General features: G+C 43.4%; 1 protein-coding gene across 1 annotated transcript; it reads left to right on the forward strand.

The window, feature by feature from the left end:
• Window positions 1-2,135: 2,135 nt before the first annotated feature.
• Window positions 2,136-7,811, forward strand: LOC120050843 (gastrin-releasing peptide receptor-like). Its single transcript, XM_038997371.1, has 3 exons — window positions 2,136-2,443; window positions 6,683-7,034; window positions 7,416-7,811. The coding sequence occupies exons 1-3, from the start codon at window positions 2,136-2,138 to the stop codon at window positions 7,809-7,811; spliced, it is 1,056 nt and encodes a 351-aa protein (XP_038853299.1).
• Window positions 7,812-22,190: the final 14,379 nt, after the last annotated feature.

Raw genomic sequence — 22,190 nt, forward strand, 5'->3', positions numbered from 1 at the left:
TGATGGTGTGGGGGTGCTTTGCTGGTGATACAGCCTATGATTTATTTAGAATTCAAGGCACACTTAACCAGCATGGCTACCACAGCATTCTGCAGCGATACGCCATCCCATCTGGTTTGGTTATAGTGGGACTATCATTTGTTTTTCAACAGGACAATGACCCAACACACCTCCAGGCTGTGTAAGGGATATTTGACCAAGGAGAGAGATGGAGTGCTGCATCAGATGACCTGGCCTCCACAATCTCCCAACCTCAACCAAATTCAGATGGTTTGGGATGAGTTGGATCGCAGAGTGATGGAAAAGCAGCCAACAAGTGCTCAGCATATGTGGGAACTCCTTCAAGACTGTTGGAAAAGCATTCCAGGTGAAGCTGGTTGAGAGAATGTCAAGAGTGTGTATCAAGGCAAAGGGTGGCTATTTGACCAATCTCAAATATAAAATATATTTTGATTTGTTTAACACTTTTTTGGTTACTACATGATTCCATATGTGTTATTTCATAGTTTTGATGTCTTCACTATTATTCTACAATGTAGAACATAGTAAAAGTAAAGAAAAACCCTTGAATGAGTAGTACACCCATTTGATCAAAATAAGGATTGTGGTTTTACCTTTTAATGGTAGGCAGTGGAAAGGGTTAAAGAAGAGATGGAGAGAGAAAGACATGGTCTCCTTGAAGGCCCCCCACATGCTGTGGTTTTCAGTTCTTCCATTCTGAGAAGATGTGATGTCACACTTGAGACGTTCACTGCGTCAGCTGGAGGTCTGGCAGATGTCCTGATGGTTGATTCTCTCTCTCTCTCTCTCTCTCTCTCTCTCTCTCTCTCTCTCTCTCTCTCGCTCTCGCTCTCGCTCTCGCTCTCGCTCTCGCTCTCTCTCTCTCTCTCTCTCTCTCTCTCCCACAAAACATGAATCCCCAACATCATCACATCCACAGGGGTAAACATATTGTTTCCTAGGACCATTAATGCCCTCTCTAGTAAAAGAGATTGTTTGTCAATGAGTATAACCTGTATGAAACAAGGTTCAATAAAAATAATGGTTGGGTATTATCACTTCTCCATGAAACACCAGGCACTTTTCACTTTCTGAGGCTTTTGCTGCCAGCTCACAATTGATATGAAATCAGTGTCACCAGTGGTCAATAGCTCTTATGTCAATGTTCGCTCACTTGTTCTATTACTAAGTGAAAACACCAATGTCCCTGGGGATAGGATGATGAGTTCAATCATATACAATCAATTATACACAATCAATATACATAATCCATCACACACACATATGATATGTTGTCTATATGAGCTCAATAATAGTGCATTCAAGTAGCGCCAATGGTACAAAATCAATTGCATTTTCTGGATTCCTCACGTCCTTTCTCCTCACCTTCTCAAAATCCATTGGATGAAGTCAGAGGAGAGAGGATGTGAGGAATCACAGAAATTCAATTGAGATTCGCCCATGGGGTCTTTGGCTGAACTGTCAATTATGTGGTGTTGAATTAGTGAGTGGCTGCAAGGTTGCAGGTTCAAGTTCAGCTCAGGTAACCAAAACTACTAACTACACTACAATATGTATTGCATTTTAATTTAGACAATTGTGTTTTGTATCATTGTAAACAAATGCTAAAATTAAGTTAATAAAAAGACTGTCCCGGGAAAAAAGGTTTATTCGTTCTTGAGAGACTGCTGACAGAGAGCGCAGACCCACAGCGCGCGCAAGAGAACAGAAAAGCGCATTTTGCGCACGCGCATTTAAAGAACAGTAGAAGTCGCGTGGTCTAGTCAATACAACCCCACCTCAGTCAGTGTTGGGATTGGGGACCATAGGTAGACCGCGCGCGACGTCTATGAAATAACACTTTCAAATCGGATAATATAAATATAGCCTATTACGTCAGAGTAAAACTCTCCAAAGTGGAAATTTATTTTTCTACGCACCAGTTGGAGACTATCAATAAGGCAAATGAAACGATTTTTATTTAAACTTTTATAGACTCCATAAACAAGACATGGGATGTTGAGAGAATGTCATTCGAAGAACCTTTTAATATTACACAAGAACTGGATTTATACCAGAATGTGTCCAAATGGGCGCACCACGGTAATCACACAGGGGCCACTTCGGAACAATCCATGTACTACATCAGCATCGCCATCACTGCCATTTATGGAGTCATCATAGTCGTGGGACTAATCGGTAACATAACCCTCATCAAGACATTGTCTTCCTCTAAATCCGTGCGGAATGTCCCCAACCTCTTCATGTCGAGTCTCGCGTTCGGGGACTTGGTCCTCCTGGTTACTTGCGCGCCGGTGGATGCCAGTCGGTACCTCGCGGACGAGTGGCTCTTCGGGAGAGTTGGATGTAAACTCATACCATTCATCCAACTCACCTCCGTCGGAGTGTCTGTTTTTACCCTGACTGCGTTGTCTGCTGATAGGTAAATAGCCTTCACTTTATGTTTAGCCTACTACACTCATATTGCAACATGGACGTTTAGTTATCCAACACATCCCATTGCCAACTGATCTGGTATTTGAATGTAGATTTGTATAGTTAAATGGTTGTAGACTTGTAGTTACTTTTAGCTCAACATATTGTCCTTTAGGTAAAATGATGAAAACGGGATAGCTTGCCATCCTTATCGAAGATTCTCTGAACGCACCTCTGGCGGGGAAGAGGTTCTTCGGCTGAACTCTACCGAGCTGGAAATAATATGAATTTAAACAACGGTATGGGTACAACCTGTCAAGAACATGCTACTACTGAGACAATGCAGAAACAATCTGATCTACTCTGTTGCGTTATTACGCATTCGGTTCAATGGGATCATACTTTGATGTGAGATATGAGATGTGCTAGAGTCACAGAAATGTGATCTGACATATGAGTAGAAATGTGTGTGTGTGCGACTTCGCGCGCGTGTGTGTGTGTGTTCGTGGCAGTGAATGAGTAAACGAGTGACGGTGCTTGCATGCATGGGCGTGGCTGTGTGTTGTGGGGGGGTCATAGACTATATCCTTCCCACACAACTTCCCACAACCAACCTATTAATCCCTATGTATCCACGGGGCTCTGGTCAAAAGTAGTGCACTAGGGAATAGGGTTTCATTTGGGGTTCCATTTGGAACGCTGCCATAAAGTGTGCATCACTGTGGAGTGGGAGGAGAAGACATCCATTATATAGACTGACCATCACCATGTCAGCCATATAATGATACAGTCTCTAGCTAGCCTATTACAATGTTCTGTGTCTTTGATCTAATGTCTCTCATTTAGCCTACGATCCCATTAGCAGATAATAATCCATTCATAAATGACAGATACCCCCCTCTCCTCACTAGCTTCCCAACGTTTCCTCCGTTTAAATCCTACCCATATACTTTCAAAACCTAGGTTAAAATACAATGAGATCATTTCAATGAACTTTATCTGTGCTTGATTGAGCTTGCCTCAATGCGCAATGGAACCTGGCACTCCAGGCATGCAGGAGAAAACACTACAGGTGGACTATATATACTAGAGTATGTGGACACCCTTTTCAAATGAGTGGATTTGGCTATTTCAACCACACCCGTTGCTGACAGGTGTATAAAATCGAGCACACAGCCATGCAATCACCATAGACAAATATTGGCAGTAGAATGGCCTTAATGAAGAGCTCAGTGACTGTCAATGTGGCACCGTCATAGGATGTTACCTTTCCAACAAGTCAGTTCGTCAAATTTCTACCCACTTAGAGCTTCCCCGGTCAACTGGAAGTGCTGTTATTGTGAAGTGGAAACGCCTAGGAGCAACAATGGCTCAGCGTAGGCCACACAAGCTCACAGAAGGAGACAAGTGCTGTTATTGTGAAGTGAAAACGCCTAGGAGCAACAATGGCTCAGCGTAGGCCACACAAGCTCACAGAAGGAGACAAGTGCTGAAGCGCGTAGCAAGTAAAAGTCATCTGTCAGCACAGAACTGTTGGTCGGGTTGAAATGGGTTTCCATGGCCGAGCAGTCGCACACAAGCAGAAGATCATGCTCAATGCCAAGCGTCGTGTAAAGCTCGCCGCCATTGGACTCTGGAGCAGTGGAAACGCGTTCTCTGGCAGTCCGACAGACGAACCTGGGTTTGGCGGATGCCAGGAGAATGCTATCTGCCCCAATGCGTAGTGCCAACTGTAAAGATTGGTGGAGGTGGAATAAGGTCTGGGGCTGTTTTTCATGGTTCGGGCTTGGCCCCTTAGTGAAGGGAAATCTTAACCCTACAGCATACAACAACATTCTAGACGATTCTGTACTTCCAACTTTGTGGCAACAATTTGGGGAAGGCCCTTTCCATTTTCAGCATGACAATGCCCCTGTACACAAAGCGAGGTCCATACAGAAATGGTTTGTCAAGATTGGTGTGGAAGAACTTGACTGGTCTGCACAGAGTCCTGACCTCAACCAAATCGAACACCTTTGGGATGAATTGGAATGCCGACTGCGAGCCAGGCCTAATCGCCCAACATTAGTGTCCAACCTCACTAATGGAAGAAATTCCCCCCAGCAATGTTCCAACATCTAGTGGAAAGTCTTCCCAGAAGAGTGGAGGATGTTATAGCAGCAAAGGAGGAACCAACTCCATATTAATGCCCATGATTTTGGAATGAGATGTTCGACGAGCAGCTGTCCACATACATTTTATTCATGTAGTGTATTTAAAAGATTTCAAATACTATTGAAAGTAGAATGTGTCTTCTGTATAATCTGCTGTGTGGATAGATAAAAGGAATAGAATGAATAGAATGGAATGAAAATAATAGAATGAATAGAATGGAAGGAATATAATAGAAGGAATATAATAGAATGCATGGAAGGAATATAATGGAAGGAATAGAATAGAAGGAATAGAATGGAAGGAATATAATAGAATTAATAGAATATAATGAATAGAATATAATGAATAGAATAGAATGAATAGAATGGAAGGAATATAATAGAATGAATAGAATATAATGAATAGAATGGAAGGAATATAATAGAATGAATAGAATAGAATGAATAGAATGGAATGAATATAATAGAATGAATAGAATATAATGAATATAATGAATAGAATGGAAGGAATATAATAGAATGAATAGAATAGAATGAATAGAATATAATGAATAGAATGGAAGGAATAGAATAGAATGAATAGAATAGAATGAATAGAATGGAAGGAATATAACGACGTCAATACAAAATATTCATTCAGGTAGCAGACATGACGCTCTTTACCAAACAGTAAAAGGAACCGAGGGGATTGAAATATGAAGAAAAATGGAGAAACAGGCGAATGTAGAGTTGATTGGAGAACAATGGGGTTTGAAGGATAGCACATGGTTAGAGAAAACTGTCTGTGTCCCAACGGGCACCTTCTTCCCTTTATATTGCACTGTTCCACATAGGGAATAGGGTGCCTTTATATTGCACTGTTCCACATAGGGAATAGGGTGCCTTTATATTGCACTGTTCCACATAGGGAATAGGGTGCCTTTATATTGCACTGTTCCACATAGGGAATAGGGTGCCTTTATATTGCACTGTTCCACATAGGGAATAGGGTGCCTTTATATTGCACTGTTCCACATAGGGAATAGGGTGCCTTTATATTGCACTGTTCCACATAGGGAATAGGGTGCCTTTATATTGCACTGTTCCACATAGGGAATAGGGTGCCTTTATATTGCACTGTTCCACATAGGGAATAGGGTGCCTTTATATTGCACTGTTCCACATAGGGAATAGGGTGTCTTTATATTGCACTGTTCCACATAGGGAATAGGGTGCCTTTATATTGCACTGTTCCACATAGGGAATAGGGTGCCTTTATATTGCACTGTTCCACATAGGGAAAAGGGTGCCTTTATATTGCACTGTTCCACATAGGGAATAGGGTGCCTTTATATTGCACTGTTCCACATAGGGAATAGGGTGCCTTTATATTGCACTGTTCCACATAGGGAATAGGGTGCCTTTATATTGCACTGTTCCATATAGGGAATAGGGTGCCTTTATATTGCACTGTTCCACATAGGGAATAGGGTGCCTTTATATTGCACTGTTCCACATAGGGAATAGGGTGCCTTTATATTGCACTGTTCCACATAGGGAATAGGGTGCCTTTATATTGCACTGTTCCACATAGGGAATAGGGTGCCTTTATATTGCACTGTTCCATATAGGGAATAGGGTGCCTTTATATTGCACTGTTCCACATAGGGAATAGGGTGCCTTTATATTGCACTGTTCCATATAGGGAATAGGGTGCCTTTATATTGCACTGTTCCACATAGGGAATAGGGTGCCTTTATATTGCACTGTTCCACATAGGGAATAGGGTGCCTTTATATTGCACTGTTCCACATAGGGAATAGGGTGCCTTTATATTGCACTGTTCCACATAGGGAATAGGGTGCCTTTATATTGCACTGTTCCACATAGGGAATAGGGTGCCTTTATATTGCACTGTTCCACATAGGGAATAGGGTGCCTTTATATTGCTTTGTTCCACATAGGAAATAGGGTGCCATTCGGAACACAGCCCAAATGCTAGCAAGACATCTGTATAAGGCAAGCAGAGATCAAGAATCATACGTCACACATATTTCTGAACATGTGACCTAGGTTGAGGAGAACATGTTTTCTTCCTCCTCCTCATCCTCCAGGTACAAGGCAATCGTGAAGCCCATGGACATCCAGGCCTCCAACAGCCCGGCGAGGATCGTCCTGCGGGCTGCAGTGATCTGGCTCTTCTCCATGACCCTGGCTGTCCCCGAGGCTGTCTTCTCAGACCTCCGCTCGTTCAGCATCCACAGCACCAATGAGACCTTCATCACCTGCGCCCCCTATCCCCACGATGGTGAACTGCACCCCAAGATCCACTCCATGGCCTCCTTCCTCATCTTCTATGTCATTCCTCTGTCGGTTATATCAGTCTATTACCTGTTCATCGCCAGGAGCCTGATCAGGAGTGCCTATAATATGCCGGTGGAGGGCAACGTGCACGTCAGAAGACAGGTGGGTCTCTCTTCTTCATCATCTCTTCTATTTTTTTCTTCTTCATCATCATCTTCTATTTTCTTCTTCTTCTTCATCATCATTTTCTATTTTCTTCTTCTTGTTCTTCTTCTTCATCATCTTTTCTATTTTCTTCTTCTTCATCATCATCTTCTATTTTCTTCTTCTTGTTCTTCTTCTTCATCATCATCTTCTATTTTCTTCTTCTTGTTCATCATCTCTTCTATTTTCTTCTTCTTCATCATCTCTTCTTGTTCTTCTTCTTCATCATCTCTTCTATTTTCTTCTTCTTCATCATCTCTTCTTGTTCTTCTTCTTCATCATCTCTTCTATTTTCTTCTTCTTCTTCATCTTCACCTCTCTCTCTCCACAACATCACAGATAGAGTCCAGGAAGCGCCTTGCCAAGACTGTCCTGGTGTTCGTGGGCCTGTTCGCCGTGTGCTGGCTCCCCTGTCACGTGATCTACCTCAACCGCTCCTACCACTACTCCGAAGTCGACACCTCCATGGCCCACTTCATCTTCACCGTGGGAGCCCGCATCCTGGCCTTCACTAACTCCTGTGTCAACCCCTTCGCCCTCTACCTGCTCAGCAAGAGTTTCCAGAAGCGCTTCAACAAGCAGCTGTGTTGTTGTTGTCGAGCCCTGGTGAAGAGGTCCCAGAGCCAGAGGAACAGGAACAACACACACATGACGTCCCTCAGGACCACCAACCACTCAGTGGCCAGTCTGAGCTTTATTCATGGAAAACACATCTGTCAGGAGGACAGTGTGTGAGAGACAGATGGGTGGATGGTAAGAGAGAGACAGACAGAGAGGTGGACGGTAGGAGAGAGACAGACAGAGGTGGACGGTAAGAGAGAGACAGACAGAGGTGGACGGTAAGAGAGAGACAGACAGAGGTGGATGGTAAGAGAGAGACAGACAGAGTGGTGGACGGTAGGAGAGAGACAGACAGACAGATCGGTGGACGGTAGGAGAGAGACAGAGGTGGACAGTAGGAGAGAGACAGACAGAGAGGTGGACGGTAGGAGAGAGATAGACATACAGGTTTACCAAGAGGGGAGAATGTGAGACAGACAGGTCTACCAAGAGGAGAGAATGTGAGACAGACAGACAGACAGACAGACAGACAGACAGACAGACAGACAGACAGACAGACAGACAGACAGACAGACAGACAGACAGACAGACAGACAGACAGACAGGTCTACCAAGAGGAAAGAGTGTGAGACAGACAGACAGGTCTACCTAGAGGAGAGAATGTGAGACAGACAGACAGACAGACAGACAGACAGACAGACAGACAGACAGACAGACAGACAGACAGACAGACAGACAGACAGACAGACAGACAGACCTACCAAGAGGAGAGAATGTGAGACAGACAGACAGACAGGTCTACCAAGAGGAGAGAATGTGAAACAGACAGACAGACAGACAGACAGGTCTACCAAGAGGAGAGAGTGTGAGACAGACAGACAGGTCTACCAAGAGGAGAGAGTGTGAGACAGACAGACAGGTCTACCAAGAGGAGAGAATGTGAGGCAGACAGACAGACAGACAGACAGTCGGATGGTAGGACCAAGGGAATAGAAGAACCAAGGGATATCAAAGGTTCAAGTGCGGTATGCAGATGGGTCGGGTGGGAGTGGGGAAATTGCTCACCCTTTGAAATGGCCGCTAATCTGGAATCACCTGAGAGTGTTTCCTGACCTGTTTGGTTGTATTGAGCCCTTAATCAAGATCCCACAGCAGCTACAGCAGCTATATAGATGACTTACATAGAAGAGTGCACCTTTATGTATTTGAACAGTATGTGTACCTTTATGTATTTGAACAGTATGTGTACCTTTATGTATTTGAACAGTATGTGTACCTTTATGTATTTGAACAGTATGTGTACCTTTATGTATTTGAACAGTATGTGTACCTTTATGTATTTGAACAGTATGTGTACCTTTATGTATTTGAACAGTATGTGTACCTTTATGTATTTGAACAGTATGTGTACCTTTATGTATTTGAACAGTATGTGCACCTTTATGTATTTGAACAGTATGTGTACCTTTATGTATTTGAACATGTGTTTGCTAATTACACATTTAATTGTTAAAGGCATTACATTTGTTTAATGTAGTGTTTTGTTACTTGATATGGTGTCCTATATGCCCATGTGGGCTGGGCACCAGTTGGTGGACGACGATTGGTGCCATGTACTATATGTACATAATGTTACTCTGTGGTACAGCTCTGTGGTACAGCGCTGTGGTTCAGCGCTGTGGTTCAGCTCTGTGGTACAGCTCTGTGGTACAGCTCTGTGGTTCAGTTCTGTGGTTCAGCTCTGTGGTACAGCTCTGTGGTACAGCTCTGTGTTACAGCTCTGTGTTTCAGCTCTGTGGTTCAGGTCTGTGTTTCAGCTCTGTGGTTCAGCTCTGTGTTTCAGCTCTGTGTTACAGCTCTGTGTTACAGCTCTGTGGTTCAGCTCTGTGGTCCAGCTCTGTGTTTCAGCTCTGTGGTTCAGCTCTGTGGTACAGCTCTGTGGTTCAGCTCTGTGGTTCAGCTCTGTGTTTCAGCTCTGTGTTTCAGCTCTGTGGTACAGCTCTGTGGTACAGCTCTGTGGTACAGCTCTTTGGTTCAGCTCTGTGTTACAGCTCTTTGGTTCAACTCTGTGGTACAGCTCTGTGGTACAGTAATGTGGTACAGCTCTGTGGTTCAGCTCTGTGATACAGTAATGTGGTACAGCTCTGTGGTACAGCTCTGTGGTACAGTAATGTGGTACAGCTCTGTGGTACAGCTCTGTCATACAGTAATGTGGTACAGCTCTGTGATACAGTAATGTGGTACAGCTCTGTGGTACAGCTCTGTGGTACAGTAATGTGGTACAGCTCTGTGGTACAGCTCTGTGATACGGTAATGTGATACAGTAATGTGGTACAGCTCTGTGGTACAGCTCTGTGGTTCAGCTCTGTGGTACAGTAATGTGGTACAGCTCTGTGATACAGTAATGTGGTACAGCTCTGTGATACAGTAATGTGGTTCAGCTCTGTGATACAGTAATGTGGTACAGCTCTGTGGTACAGTAATGTGGTACAGCTCTGTGATACAGTAATGTGGTACAGCTCTGTGGTACAGTAATGTGGTACAGCTCTGTGGTACAGTAATGTGGTACAGCTCTGTGGTACAGCTCTGTCATACAGTAATGTGGTACAGTAATGTGGTACAGTAATGTGGTACAGTAATGTGGTACAGCTCTGTGGTACAGTAATGTGGTACAGCTCTGTGGTACAGTAATGTGGTACAGCTCTGTGATACAGTAATGTGGTACAGCTCTGTGGTACAGTAATGTGGTACAGCTCTGTGGTACAGTAATGTGGTACAGCTCTGTGGTACAGCTCTGTCATACAGTAATGTGGTACAGTAATGTGGTACAGTAATGTGGTACAGTAATGTGGTACAGCTCTGTGGTACAGTAATGTGGTACAGCTCTGTGGTACAGTAATGTGGTACAGCTCTGTGATACAGTAATGTGGTACAGCTCTGTGGTACAGTAATGTGGTACAGCTCTGTGGTACAGTAATGTGGTACAGCTCTGTGGTACAGTAATGTGGTACAGCTCTGTGGTACAGTAATGTGGTACAGCTCTGTGGTACAGCTCTGTCATACAGTAATGTGGTACAGTAATGTGGTACAGCTCTGTGGTACAGTAATGTGGTACAGCTCTGTGATACAGTAATGTGGTACAGCTCTGTGATACAGTAATGTGGTACAGCTCTGTGATACAGTAATGTGGTACAGCTCTGTGGTACAGTAATGTGGTACAGCTCTGTGGTACAGTAATGTGGTACAGCTCTGTGGTACAGCTCTGTCATACAGTAATGTGGTACAGTAATGTGGTACAGTAATGTGGTACAGTAATGTGGTACAGCTCTGTGGTACAGTAATGTGGTACAGCTCTGTGGTACAGCTCTGTCATACAGTAATGTGGTCAATATGTGCAGTTAATATGCAGTTGATGTGCCTTCATATTGGTAAGTCAGTGTGTTGTGCCAACAATTCTTCACCTCATGTGGGTATTGAAATGTCTATGTTATTGTAGTATGTTACTTCTGTGTATTGTCTTGACTGGCTAGATGTTGTCTGTAACGTAAGACCCTAGAGGTTTTGGGAATAAGCCATTGTCTGTGTCTGAAATGGCACCCTACTCCCTATATAGTGCACTGATTTTTCCTGGTCAAAAGTAGTGCACTATTCCCTATGGGCCCTGGTCAAAAGTAGTGCACTATTCCCTATGGGTCCTGATCTAAAGTAGTGCACTATTCCCTATGGGTCCTGGTCTAAAGTAGTGCACTACATAGGGAATAGGGTGTCATTTTGGACGCCCACGTTGTTTACCAATGTTTTACATGGCCAAGACATTGGCTGCGTCTGAAAATGGCACTCTACAGATGTCGGATCTTAATTTGACCCATTTTTGTCGCAGGAGTAAAATGATCTTGCAGCAAGAGGATTTGAATGAATATTGAATATTTAGAATCGCCGCCAGGGGACAGCTGGAAGCGGTGTTTGTAGGCTTTTCAATGCAGTAGCGTACCTACATTGTACCTTAAACTGTTAATAAATACAACAGATTCTGATCCAACAGCCCCGGACCCAACTCATTGGAATGCCCACACCCCATGGCCCAACTAGCAATATGTACAATTTATAGTCCAACAGGGGGGGCTGACTCTTAAATAAAGGATGGTGTCTGTGATTGGCTGTGCATACTGTAGTCCTGTAATAGGGAATTATACACCTCCTTCCGACTATGAAGCTGGGAGAGAACAGGGTGATGGTTCATTGATGTGTGCAGGACACTGATTTAATAGATGAATGGGGCTGTCAACTGAGCCAGACATTCACATGCAAATAGTTTACATCTCCCCTCTCTCTGAGTTTTTAACTGATATGTATTTCCATCTCTGTCACATGAAACTGCGGGAATATGTGGTGCGCATTAGACTGGTGTTTTCCCACTACTTGCATATTGGAACGTGTTCATATTACCACGTGTTCATATTACCACGTGTTGATATTACCGCGTGTTGATATTTCCACGTGTTGATATTTCCACGTGTTCATATTACCACGTGTTGATATTACCGCGTGTTCATATTACCGCGTGTTGATATTACCACGTGTTCATATTACCACGTGTTCATATTACCACGTGTTCATATTACCACGTGTTGATATTACCACGTGTTCATATTACCACGTGTTCATATTACCAGGTGTTCATATTACCACGTGTTCATATTACCACGTGTTCATATTACCACGTGTTCATAATACCACGTGTTCATATTACCACGTGTTACCATGTGTTCATATTACCACATGTTACCATGTGTTCATATTACCGCGTGTTCATATTACCACGTGTTCATATTACCACGTGTTCATATTACCACGTGTTCATATTACCACGTGCTGATATTACCACGTGTTCATATTACCACGTGTTCATATTACCACGTGTTCATATTACCACGTGTTGATATTACCACGTGTTCATATTACCACGTGTTCATATTACCACGTGTTACCGCGTGTTCATATTACCATGTGTTCATATTACCACGTGTTCATATTACCACGTGTTCATATTACCGCGTGTTCATATTACCACGTGTTCATATTACCGCGTGTTCATATTACCACGTGTTCATATTACCACGTGTTCATATTACCACGTGTTCATATTACCGCGTGTTCATATTACCATGGGTTCATATTACCACGTGTTCATATTACCACGTGTTACCACGTGTTCATATTACCACGTGTTCATATTACCACGTGTTACCACGTGTTCATATTACCGCGTGTTCATATTACCACGTGTTCATATTACCACGTGTTGATATTACCGCGTGTTCATATTACCACGTGTTCATATTACCACGTGTTCATATTACCACGTGTTCATATTACCACGTGTTACCGCGTGTTCATATTACCACGTGTTACCACGTGTTCATATTACCACGTGTTCATATTACCACGTGTTCATATTACCACGTGTTACCATGTGTTCATATTACCGCGTGTTCATATTACCGCGTGTTCATATTACCACGTGTTCATATTACCACGTGTTCATATTACCGCCTGTTCATATTACCACGTGTTCATATTACCACGTGTTCATATTACCACGTGTTCATATTACCACGTGTTCATATTACCATGTGTTCATATTACCGCGTGTTCATATTACCGCGTGTTGATATTACCATGTGTTCATATTACCACGTGTTCATATTACCACGTATTACCATGTGTTCATATTACCACGTGTTCATATTACCACGTGTTCATATTACCACGTGTTCATATTACCACGTGTTCATATTACCATGTGTTCATATTACCGCGTGTTCATATTACCACGTGTTCATATTACCATGTGTTGATATTACCATGTGTTCATATTACCACGTGTTCATATTACCGCGTGTTCATATTACCACGTGTTACCACGTGTTCATATTACCACGTGTTCATATTACCACGTGTTCATATTACCGCGTGTTCATATTACCGCGTGTTCATATTACCGCGTGTTCATATTACCACGTGTTCATATTACCATGTGTTGATATTACCACGTGTTGATATTACCACGTGTTGATATTACCACGTGTTGATATTACCACGTGTTCATATTACCACGTGTTCATATTACCGCGTGTTCATATTACCACGTGTTACCACGTGTTCATATTACCACGTGTTACCACGTGTTCATATTACCGCGTGTTCATATTACCGCGTGTTCATATTACCACGTGTTCATATTACCGCGTGTTCATATTACCACGTGTTCATATTACCACGTGTTGATATTACCACGTGTTCATAATACCACGTGTTCATATTACCACGTGTTACCATGTGTTCATATTACCACATGTTACCATGTGTTCATATTACCGCGTGTTCATATTACCACGTGTTGATATTACCACGTGTTCATATTACCACGTGTTCATATTACCACGTGTTCATATTACCACGTGTTCATATTACCATGTGTTCATATTACCGCGTGTTCATATTACCGCGTGTTGATATTACCACGTGTTCATATTACCACGTGTTCATATTACCACGTGTTACCGCGTGTTCATATTACCATGTGTTCATATTACCACGTGTTCATATTACCACGTGTTCATATTACCGCGTGTTCATATTACCACGTGTTCATATTACCGCGTGTTCATATTACCGCGTGTTCATATTACCACGTGTTCATATTACCACGTGTTCATATTACCACGTGTTCATATTACCACGTGTTCATATTACCGCGTGTTCATATTACCATGGGTTCATATTACCACGTGTTCATATTACCGCGTGTTCATATTACCGCGTGTTCATATTACCGCGTGTTCATATTACCGCGTGTTCATATTACCACGTGTTCATATTACCACATGTTCATATTACCACGTGTTCATATTACCACGTGTTACCACGTGTTCATATTACCGCGTGTTCATATTACCACGTGTTCATATTACCACGTGTTCATATTACCGCGTGTTGATATTACCGCGTGTTCATATTACCACGTGTTCATATTACCACGTGTTCATATTACCACGTGTTCATATTACCACGTGTTACCGCGTGTTCATATTACCACGTGTTACCACGTGTTCATATTACCACGTGTTCATATTACCACGTGTTCATATTACCACGTGTTACCATGTGTTCATATTACCGCGTGTTCATATTACCACGTGTTGATATTACCGCGTGTTCATATTACCACGTGTTCATATTACCAGGTGTTCATATTACCACGTGTTCATATTACCACGTGTTCATATTACCACGTGTTGATATTACCATGTGTTGATATTACCATGTGTTCATATTACCACGTGTTCATATTACCGCGTGTTCATATTACCGCGTGTTCATATTACCGCGTGTTCATATTACCGCGTGTTCATATTACCGCGTGTTCATATTACCGCGTGTTCATATTACCGCGTGTTCATATTACCACGTGTTCATATTACCACGTGTTACCAGGTGTTCATATTACCACGTGTTGATATTACCATGTGTTCATATTACCACGTGTTCATATTACCACGTGTTCATATTACCACGTGTTACCATGTGTTCATATTACCACGTGTTCATATTACCACGTGTCCATAGTACCACGTGTTCATATTACCACGTGTTCATTGCTATGATTATAATGTGAAGAAGTAATAGTTTATCAACATTTTAAGCTAAACTTTCCGATCTGTTCCATCAGTCTCTTTGTGTTTATAGGCTATTTTTAGACCGCAGGTCTACTGGGCGTCAGTTCAAGTAGCCTTTGTAGGCTATGTTCAGGCTACAGTGTGTCTTGTGTGAATTCTTATGTGGATTATAACAAATGGACATATTTGTAAGGGGTAAATCAGTTTTTTTTTTAAATAAATTGTTTTATTATATGTTGAAGGTAAGCAATAGGCAGGATACAGTATTGTTGGCTTCAGCGTCTGTGTTGTCCAGTGGTTACATAAAAACTACAAGTTATGAAAGGACTGGGACTGCCCCACTTCTTAAAAAATATCTTTACGAATAATAATAGGTTTATAATATAATGATCATACATTATTATGATGATATAAGCTGGGCCTGATAATATGCAGTGGGAGAATTCTAACATGAACACATAGGTGCGGAAAACTCAGATTCTTGAATGATAATGACCGAATCATTGTCGGCGTGATTAGACAGGGTGGGTGCGAATTGCAGGAGTGGGGATGGTAAAATCAGCTGTTCAACAAGCTGTTCAATCGGTTAGCAATCAACTGATGGCCCACCTCAGCTCATCCACTCTGCCAGGGAAACACAAACAGTAGCCTACTATAGGTTTTCACAGGCAGCCCAATTCTGATATTTTTTCCACTAATCGGTATTTTGACCAATCACATCACACCTTTCATATCATCATTTTTTTCAGAGCTCATCTGATTGGTCAAATGACCAATGAGTGAAAAAAAAGGTCAGAAATGGGCTGCCTATGTAAACGCAGGCAGAATGTGACAATGGATAGGCTAACGGGTATTGCAGCCTATTGCAACCCTCCATGACACTAGTTAAACCGTCAATACAGTCACTACCGCTCCCTAAAAGACGATGTCAGTGTCCTGCTTGCAACCAAAGTCTTTCAAAAGATGTTCGACCTCAGTTGGTATTGTCATCGGAACAACTTGGTCCTTTTTGACCGGCGGGGTGATTCATCTAGTTGACAAGCATTCCGTAATAATTGAAATGAAGAATTTCCTCGTTTACCACGGCAAATCTACTGTGGCATTTACACAACACTTTGTATGAATGGAAACTAATGTTGGTGTAACCTACTGTTATTATTGAATTAGTTTCCTATTGATGTTATCAATTAAAGACAACTGTCTTTATTAAAAGTGTCTGGTGCAGTCATTTCTTGTCAAGGTATCTGTCCATATTTGAAACGTGTAACTAAATCAAGTCAAAAAGGGGAATTGAGTGATTTGTGCCAGAATGGCTGGAATCAAATCCACGCTGACAAGGTAGGCTTGTTTGTACAGGCAGCTGCCCTAACCGCTACACCATCCCAGATCACTGATTGAACTCCATTCTGACAGTTGATTCATAATCTTATGTTCTCTGGAAAGCTTAAGATGTCCTGAGTATAGAACACATTAGGAACACCTGCTCTTCCCATGACAGACTGACCAAGTGAATCCAGGTTGAAGCTATGATCCCTTATTGATGTCACTTGTTACATCCACTTCAATCAGTGTAGATGAAGGGGAGGAGACGGGTTAAAGGAGGATGTTTAAGTCTTGAGACATGGATTGTGTGCCATTCAGAGGGTGAATGGGTTAGGCAAACAATTTAAGTGCTTTAAAACAGGGTATAATAGTAGATGCCAGTCGCACTGTTTTGAGTGTGTCAAGAACTGCAATGCTACAGGGTTTTTCATTACTCAACAGTTTCCTGTGTGTATCAAGAACAGTCCAACACCCAAAGGCCATTCAGCCAACTTACGTAAGTGCATTCTGTACATTTTCAGATTTCTTTTTCTTTTCATACTGGTCCCCCAGTGGGAATCAAACCATCAACCCCGGCGTTGCAAGCACCATGTTCTACCAACTGAGACACAAGCACCATGTTCTACCAACTGAGACACAAGCACCATGTTCTACCAACTGAGACACAAGCACCATGTTCTACCAACTGAGACACAAGCACCATGTTCTACCAACTGAGACACAAGCACCATGTTCTACCAACTGAGACACAAGCACCATGTTCTACCAACTGAGACACAAGCACCATGTTCTACCAACTGAGACACAAGCACCATGTTCTACCAACTGAGACACAAGCACCATGTTCTACCAACTGAGACACAAGCACCATGTTCTACCAACTGAGACACAAGCACCATGTTCTACCAACTGAGACACAAGCACCATGTTCTACCAACTGAGACACAAGCACCATGTTCTACCAACTGAGACACAAGCACCATGTTCTACCAACTGAGACACAAGCACCATGTTCTACCAACTGAGACACAAGCACCATGTTCTACCAACTGAGACACAAGCACCATGTTCTACCAACTGAGACACAAGCACCATGTTCTACCAACTGAGACACACAGCACCATGTTCTACCAACTGAGACACACAGCACCATGTTCTACCAACTGAGACACAAGCACCATGTTCTACCAACTGAGACACAAGCACCATGTTCTACCAACTGAGACACAAGCACCATGTTCTACCAACTGAGACACAAGCACCATGTTCTACCAACTGAGACACAAGCACCATGTTCTACCAACTGAGACACAAGCACCATGTTCTACCAACTGAGACACAAGCACCATGTTCTACCAACTGAGACACAAGCACCATGTTCTACCAACTGAGACACAAGCACCATGTTCTACCAACTGAGACACAAGCACCATGTTCTACCAACTGAGACACAAGCACCATGTTCTACCAACTGAGACACAAGCACCATGTTCTACCAACTGAGACACAAGCACCATGTTCTACCAACTGAGACACAAGCACCATGTTCTACCAACTGAGACACAAGCACCATGTTCTACCAACTGAGACACAAGCACCATGTTCTACCAACTGAGACACAAGCACCATGTTCTACCAACTGAGACACAAGCACCATGTTCTACCAACTGAGACACAAGCACCATGTTCTACCAACTGAGACACAAGCACCATGTTCTACCAACTGAGACACAAGCACCATGTTCTACCAACTGAGACACACAGCACCATGTTCTACCAACTGAGACACACAGCACCATGTTCTACCAACTGAGACACACAGCACCATGTTCTACCAACTGAGACACAAGCACCATGTTCTACCAACTGAGACACAAGCACCATGTTCTACCAACTGAGACACAAGCACCATGTTCTACCAACTGAGACACAAGCACCATGTTCTACCAACTGAGACACACAGCACCATGTTCTACCAACTGAGACACAAGCACCATGTTCTACCAACTGAGACACAAGCACCATGTTCTACCAACTGAGACACAAGCACCATGTTCTACCAACTGAGACACAAGCACCATGTTCTACCAACTGAGACACAAGCACCATGTTCTACCAACTGAGACACAAGCACCATGTTCTACCAACTGAGACACAAGCACCATGTTCTACCAACTGAGACACAAGCACCATGTTCTACCAACTGAGACACAAGCACCATGTTCTACCAACTGAGACACAAGCACCATGTTCTACCAACTGAGACACAAGCACCATGTTCTACCAACTGAGACACACAGCACCATGTTCTACCAACTGAGACACAAGCACCATGTTCTACCAACTGAGACACAAGCACCATGTTCTACCAACTGAGACACAAGCACCATGTTCTACCAACTGAGACACAAGCACCATGTTCTACCAACTGAGACACAAGCACCATGTTCTACCAACTGAGACACAAGCACCATGTTCTACCAACTGAGACACAAGCACCATGTTCTACCAACTGAGACACAAGCACCATGTTCTACCAACTGAGACACAAGCACCATGTTCTACCAACTGAGACACAAGCACCATGTTCTACCAACTGAGACACAAGCACCATGTTCTACCAACTGAGACACAAGCACCATGTTCTACCAACTGAGACACAAGCACCATGTTCTACCAACTGAGACACAAGCACCATGTTCTACCAACTGAGACACAAGCACCATGTTCTACCAACTGAGACACAAGCACCATGTTCTACCAACTGAGACACAAGCACCATGTTCTACCAACTGAGACACAAGCACCATGTTCTACCAACTGAGACACAAGCACCATGTTCTACCAACTGAGACACAAGCACCATGTTCTACCAACTGAGACACAAGCACCATGTTCTACCAACTGAGACACAAGCACCATGTTCTACCAACTGAGACACAAGCACCATGTTCTACCAACTGAGACACAAGCACCATGTTCTACCAACTGAGACACACAGCACCATGTTCTACCAACTGAGACACAAGCACCATGTTCTACCAACTGAGACACAAGCACCATGTTCTACCAACTGAGACACAAGCACCATGTTCTACCAACTGAGACACAAGCACCATGTTCTACCAACTGAGACACAAGCACCATGTTCTACCAACTGAGACACAAGCACCATGTTCTACCAACTGAGACACAAGCACCATGTTCTACCAACTGAGACAACAAGCACCATGTTCTACCAACTGAGACACAAGCACCATGTTCTACCAACTGAGACACAAGCACCATGTTCTACCAACTGAGACACAAGCACCATGTTCTACCAACTGAGACACAAGCACCATGTTCTACCAACTGAGACACACAGCACCATGTTCTACCAACTGAGACACAAGCACCATGTTCTACCAACTGAGACACAAGCACCATGTTCTACCAACTGAGACACAAGCACCATGTTCTACCAACTGAGACACAAGCACCATGTTCTACCAACTGAGACACAAGCACCATGTTCTACCAACTGAGACACAAGCACCATGTTCTACCAACTGAGACACAAGCACCATGTTCTACCAACTGAGACACAAGCACCATGTTCTACCAACTGAGACACAAGCACCATGTTCTACCAACTGAGACACAAGCACCATGTTCTACCAACTGAGACACAAGCACCATGTTCTACCAACTGAGACACAAGCACCATGTTCTACCAACTGAGACACAAGCACCATGTTCTACCAACTGAGACACAAGCACCATGTTCTACCAACTGAGACACAAGCACCATGTTCTACCAACTGAGACACAAGCACCATGTTCTACCAACTGAGACACAAGCACCATGTTCTACCAACTGAGACACAAGCACCATGTTCTACCAACTGAGACACAAGCACCATGTTCTACCAACTGAGACACAAGCACCATGTTCTACCAACTGAGGACACAAGCACCATGTTCTACCAACTGAGACACACAGCACCATGTTCTACCAACTGAGACACAAGCACCATGTTCTACCAACTGAGACACAAGCACCATGTTCTACCAACTGAGACACAAGCACCATGTTCTACCAACTGAGACACAAGCACCATGTTCTACCAACTGAGACACAAGCACCATGTTCTACCAACTGAGACACAAGCACCATGTTCTACCAACTGAGACACAAGCACCATGTTCTACCAACTGAGACACAAGCACCATGTTCTACCAACTGAGACACAAGCACCATGTTCTACCAACTGAGACACAAGCACCATGTTCTACCAACTGAGACACAAGCACCATGTTCTACCAACTGAGACACAAGCACCATGTTCTACCAACTGAGACACAAGCACCATGTTCTACCAACTGAGACACAAGCACCATGTTCTACCAACTGAGACACAAGCACCATGTTCTACCAACTGAGACACAAGCACCATGTTCTACCAACTGAGACACAAGCACCATGTTCTACCAACTGAGACACAAGCACCATGTTCTACCAACTGAGACACAAGCACCATGTTCTACCAACTGAGACACAAGCACCATGTTCTACCAACTGAGACACAAGCACCATGTTCTACCAACTGAGACACAAGCACCATGTTCTACCAACTGAGACACACAGCACCATGTTCTACCAACTGAGACACAAGCACCATGTTCTACCAACTGAGACACACAGCACCATGTTCTACCAACTGAGACACAAGCACCATGTTCTACCAACTGAGACACAAGCACCATGTTCTACCAACTGAGACACAAGCACCATGTTCTACCAACTGAGACACAAGCACCATGTTCTACCAACTGAGACACAAGCACCATGTTCTACCAACTGAGACACAAGCACCATGTTCTACCAACTGAGACACAAGCACCATGTTCTACCAACTGAGACACAAGCACCATGTTCTACCAACTGAGACACAAGCACCATGTTCTACCAACTGAGACACAAGCACCATGTTCTACCAACTGAGACACAAGCACCATGTTCTACCAACTGAGACACACAGCACCATGTTCTACCAACTGAGACACACAGCACCATGTTCTACCAACTGAGACACAAGCACCATGTTCTACCAACTGAGACACAAGCACCATGTTCTACCAACTGAGACACAAGCACCATGTTCTACCAACTGAGACACAAGCACCATGTTCTACCAACTGAGACACAAGCACCATGTTCTACCAACTGAGACACAAGCACCATGTTCTACCAACTGAGACACAAGCACCATGTTCTACCAACTGAGACACACAGCACCATGTTCTACCAACTGAGACACAAGCACCATGTTCTACCAACTGAGACACAAGCACCATGTTCTACCAACTGAGACACAAGCACCATGTTCTACCAACTGAGACACAAGCACCATGTTCTACAACTGAGACACACAGCACCATGTTCTACCAACTGAGACACACAGCACCATGTTCTACCAACACTGAGACACACAGCACCATGTTCTACCAACTGAGACACAAGCACCATGTTCTACCAACTGAGACACAAGCACCATGTTCTACCAAC

This window comes from Salvelinus namaycush, chromosome 7, assembly GCF_016432855.1.
Source record: "Salvelinus namaycush isolate Seneca chromosome 7, SaNama_1.0, whole genome shotgun sequence".
Lineage (NCBI taxonomy): Eukaryota > Metazoa > Chordata > Actinopteri > Salmoniformes > Salmonidae > Salvelinus > Salvelinus namaycush.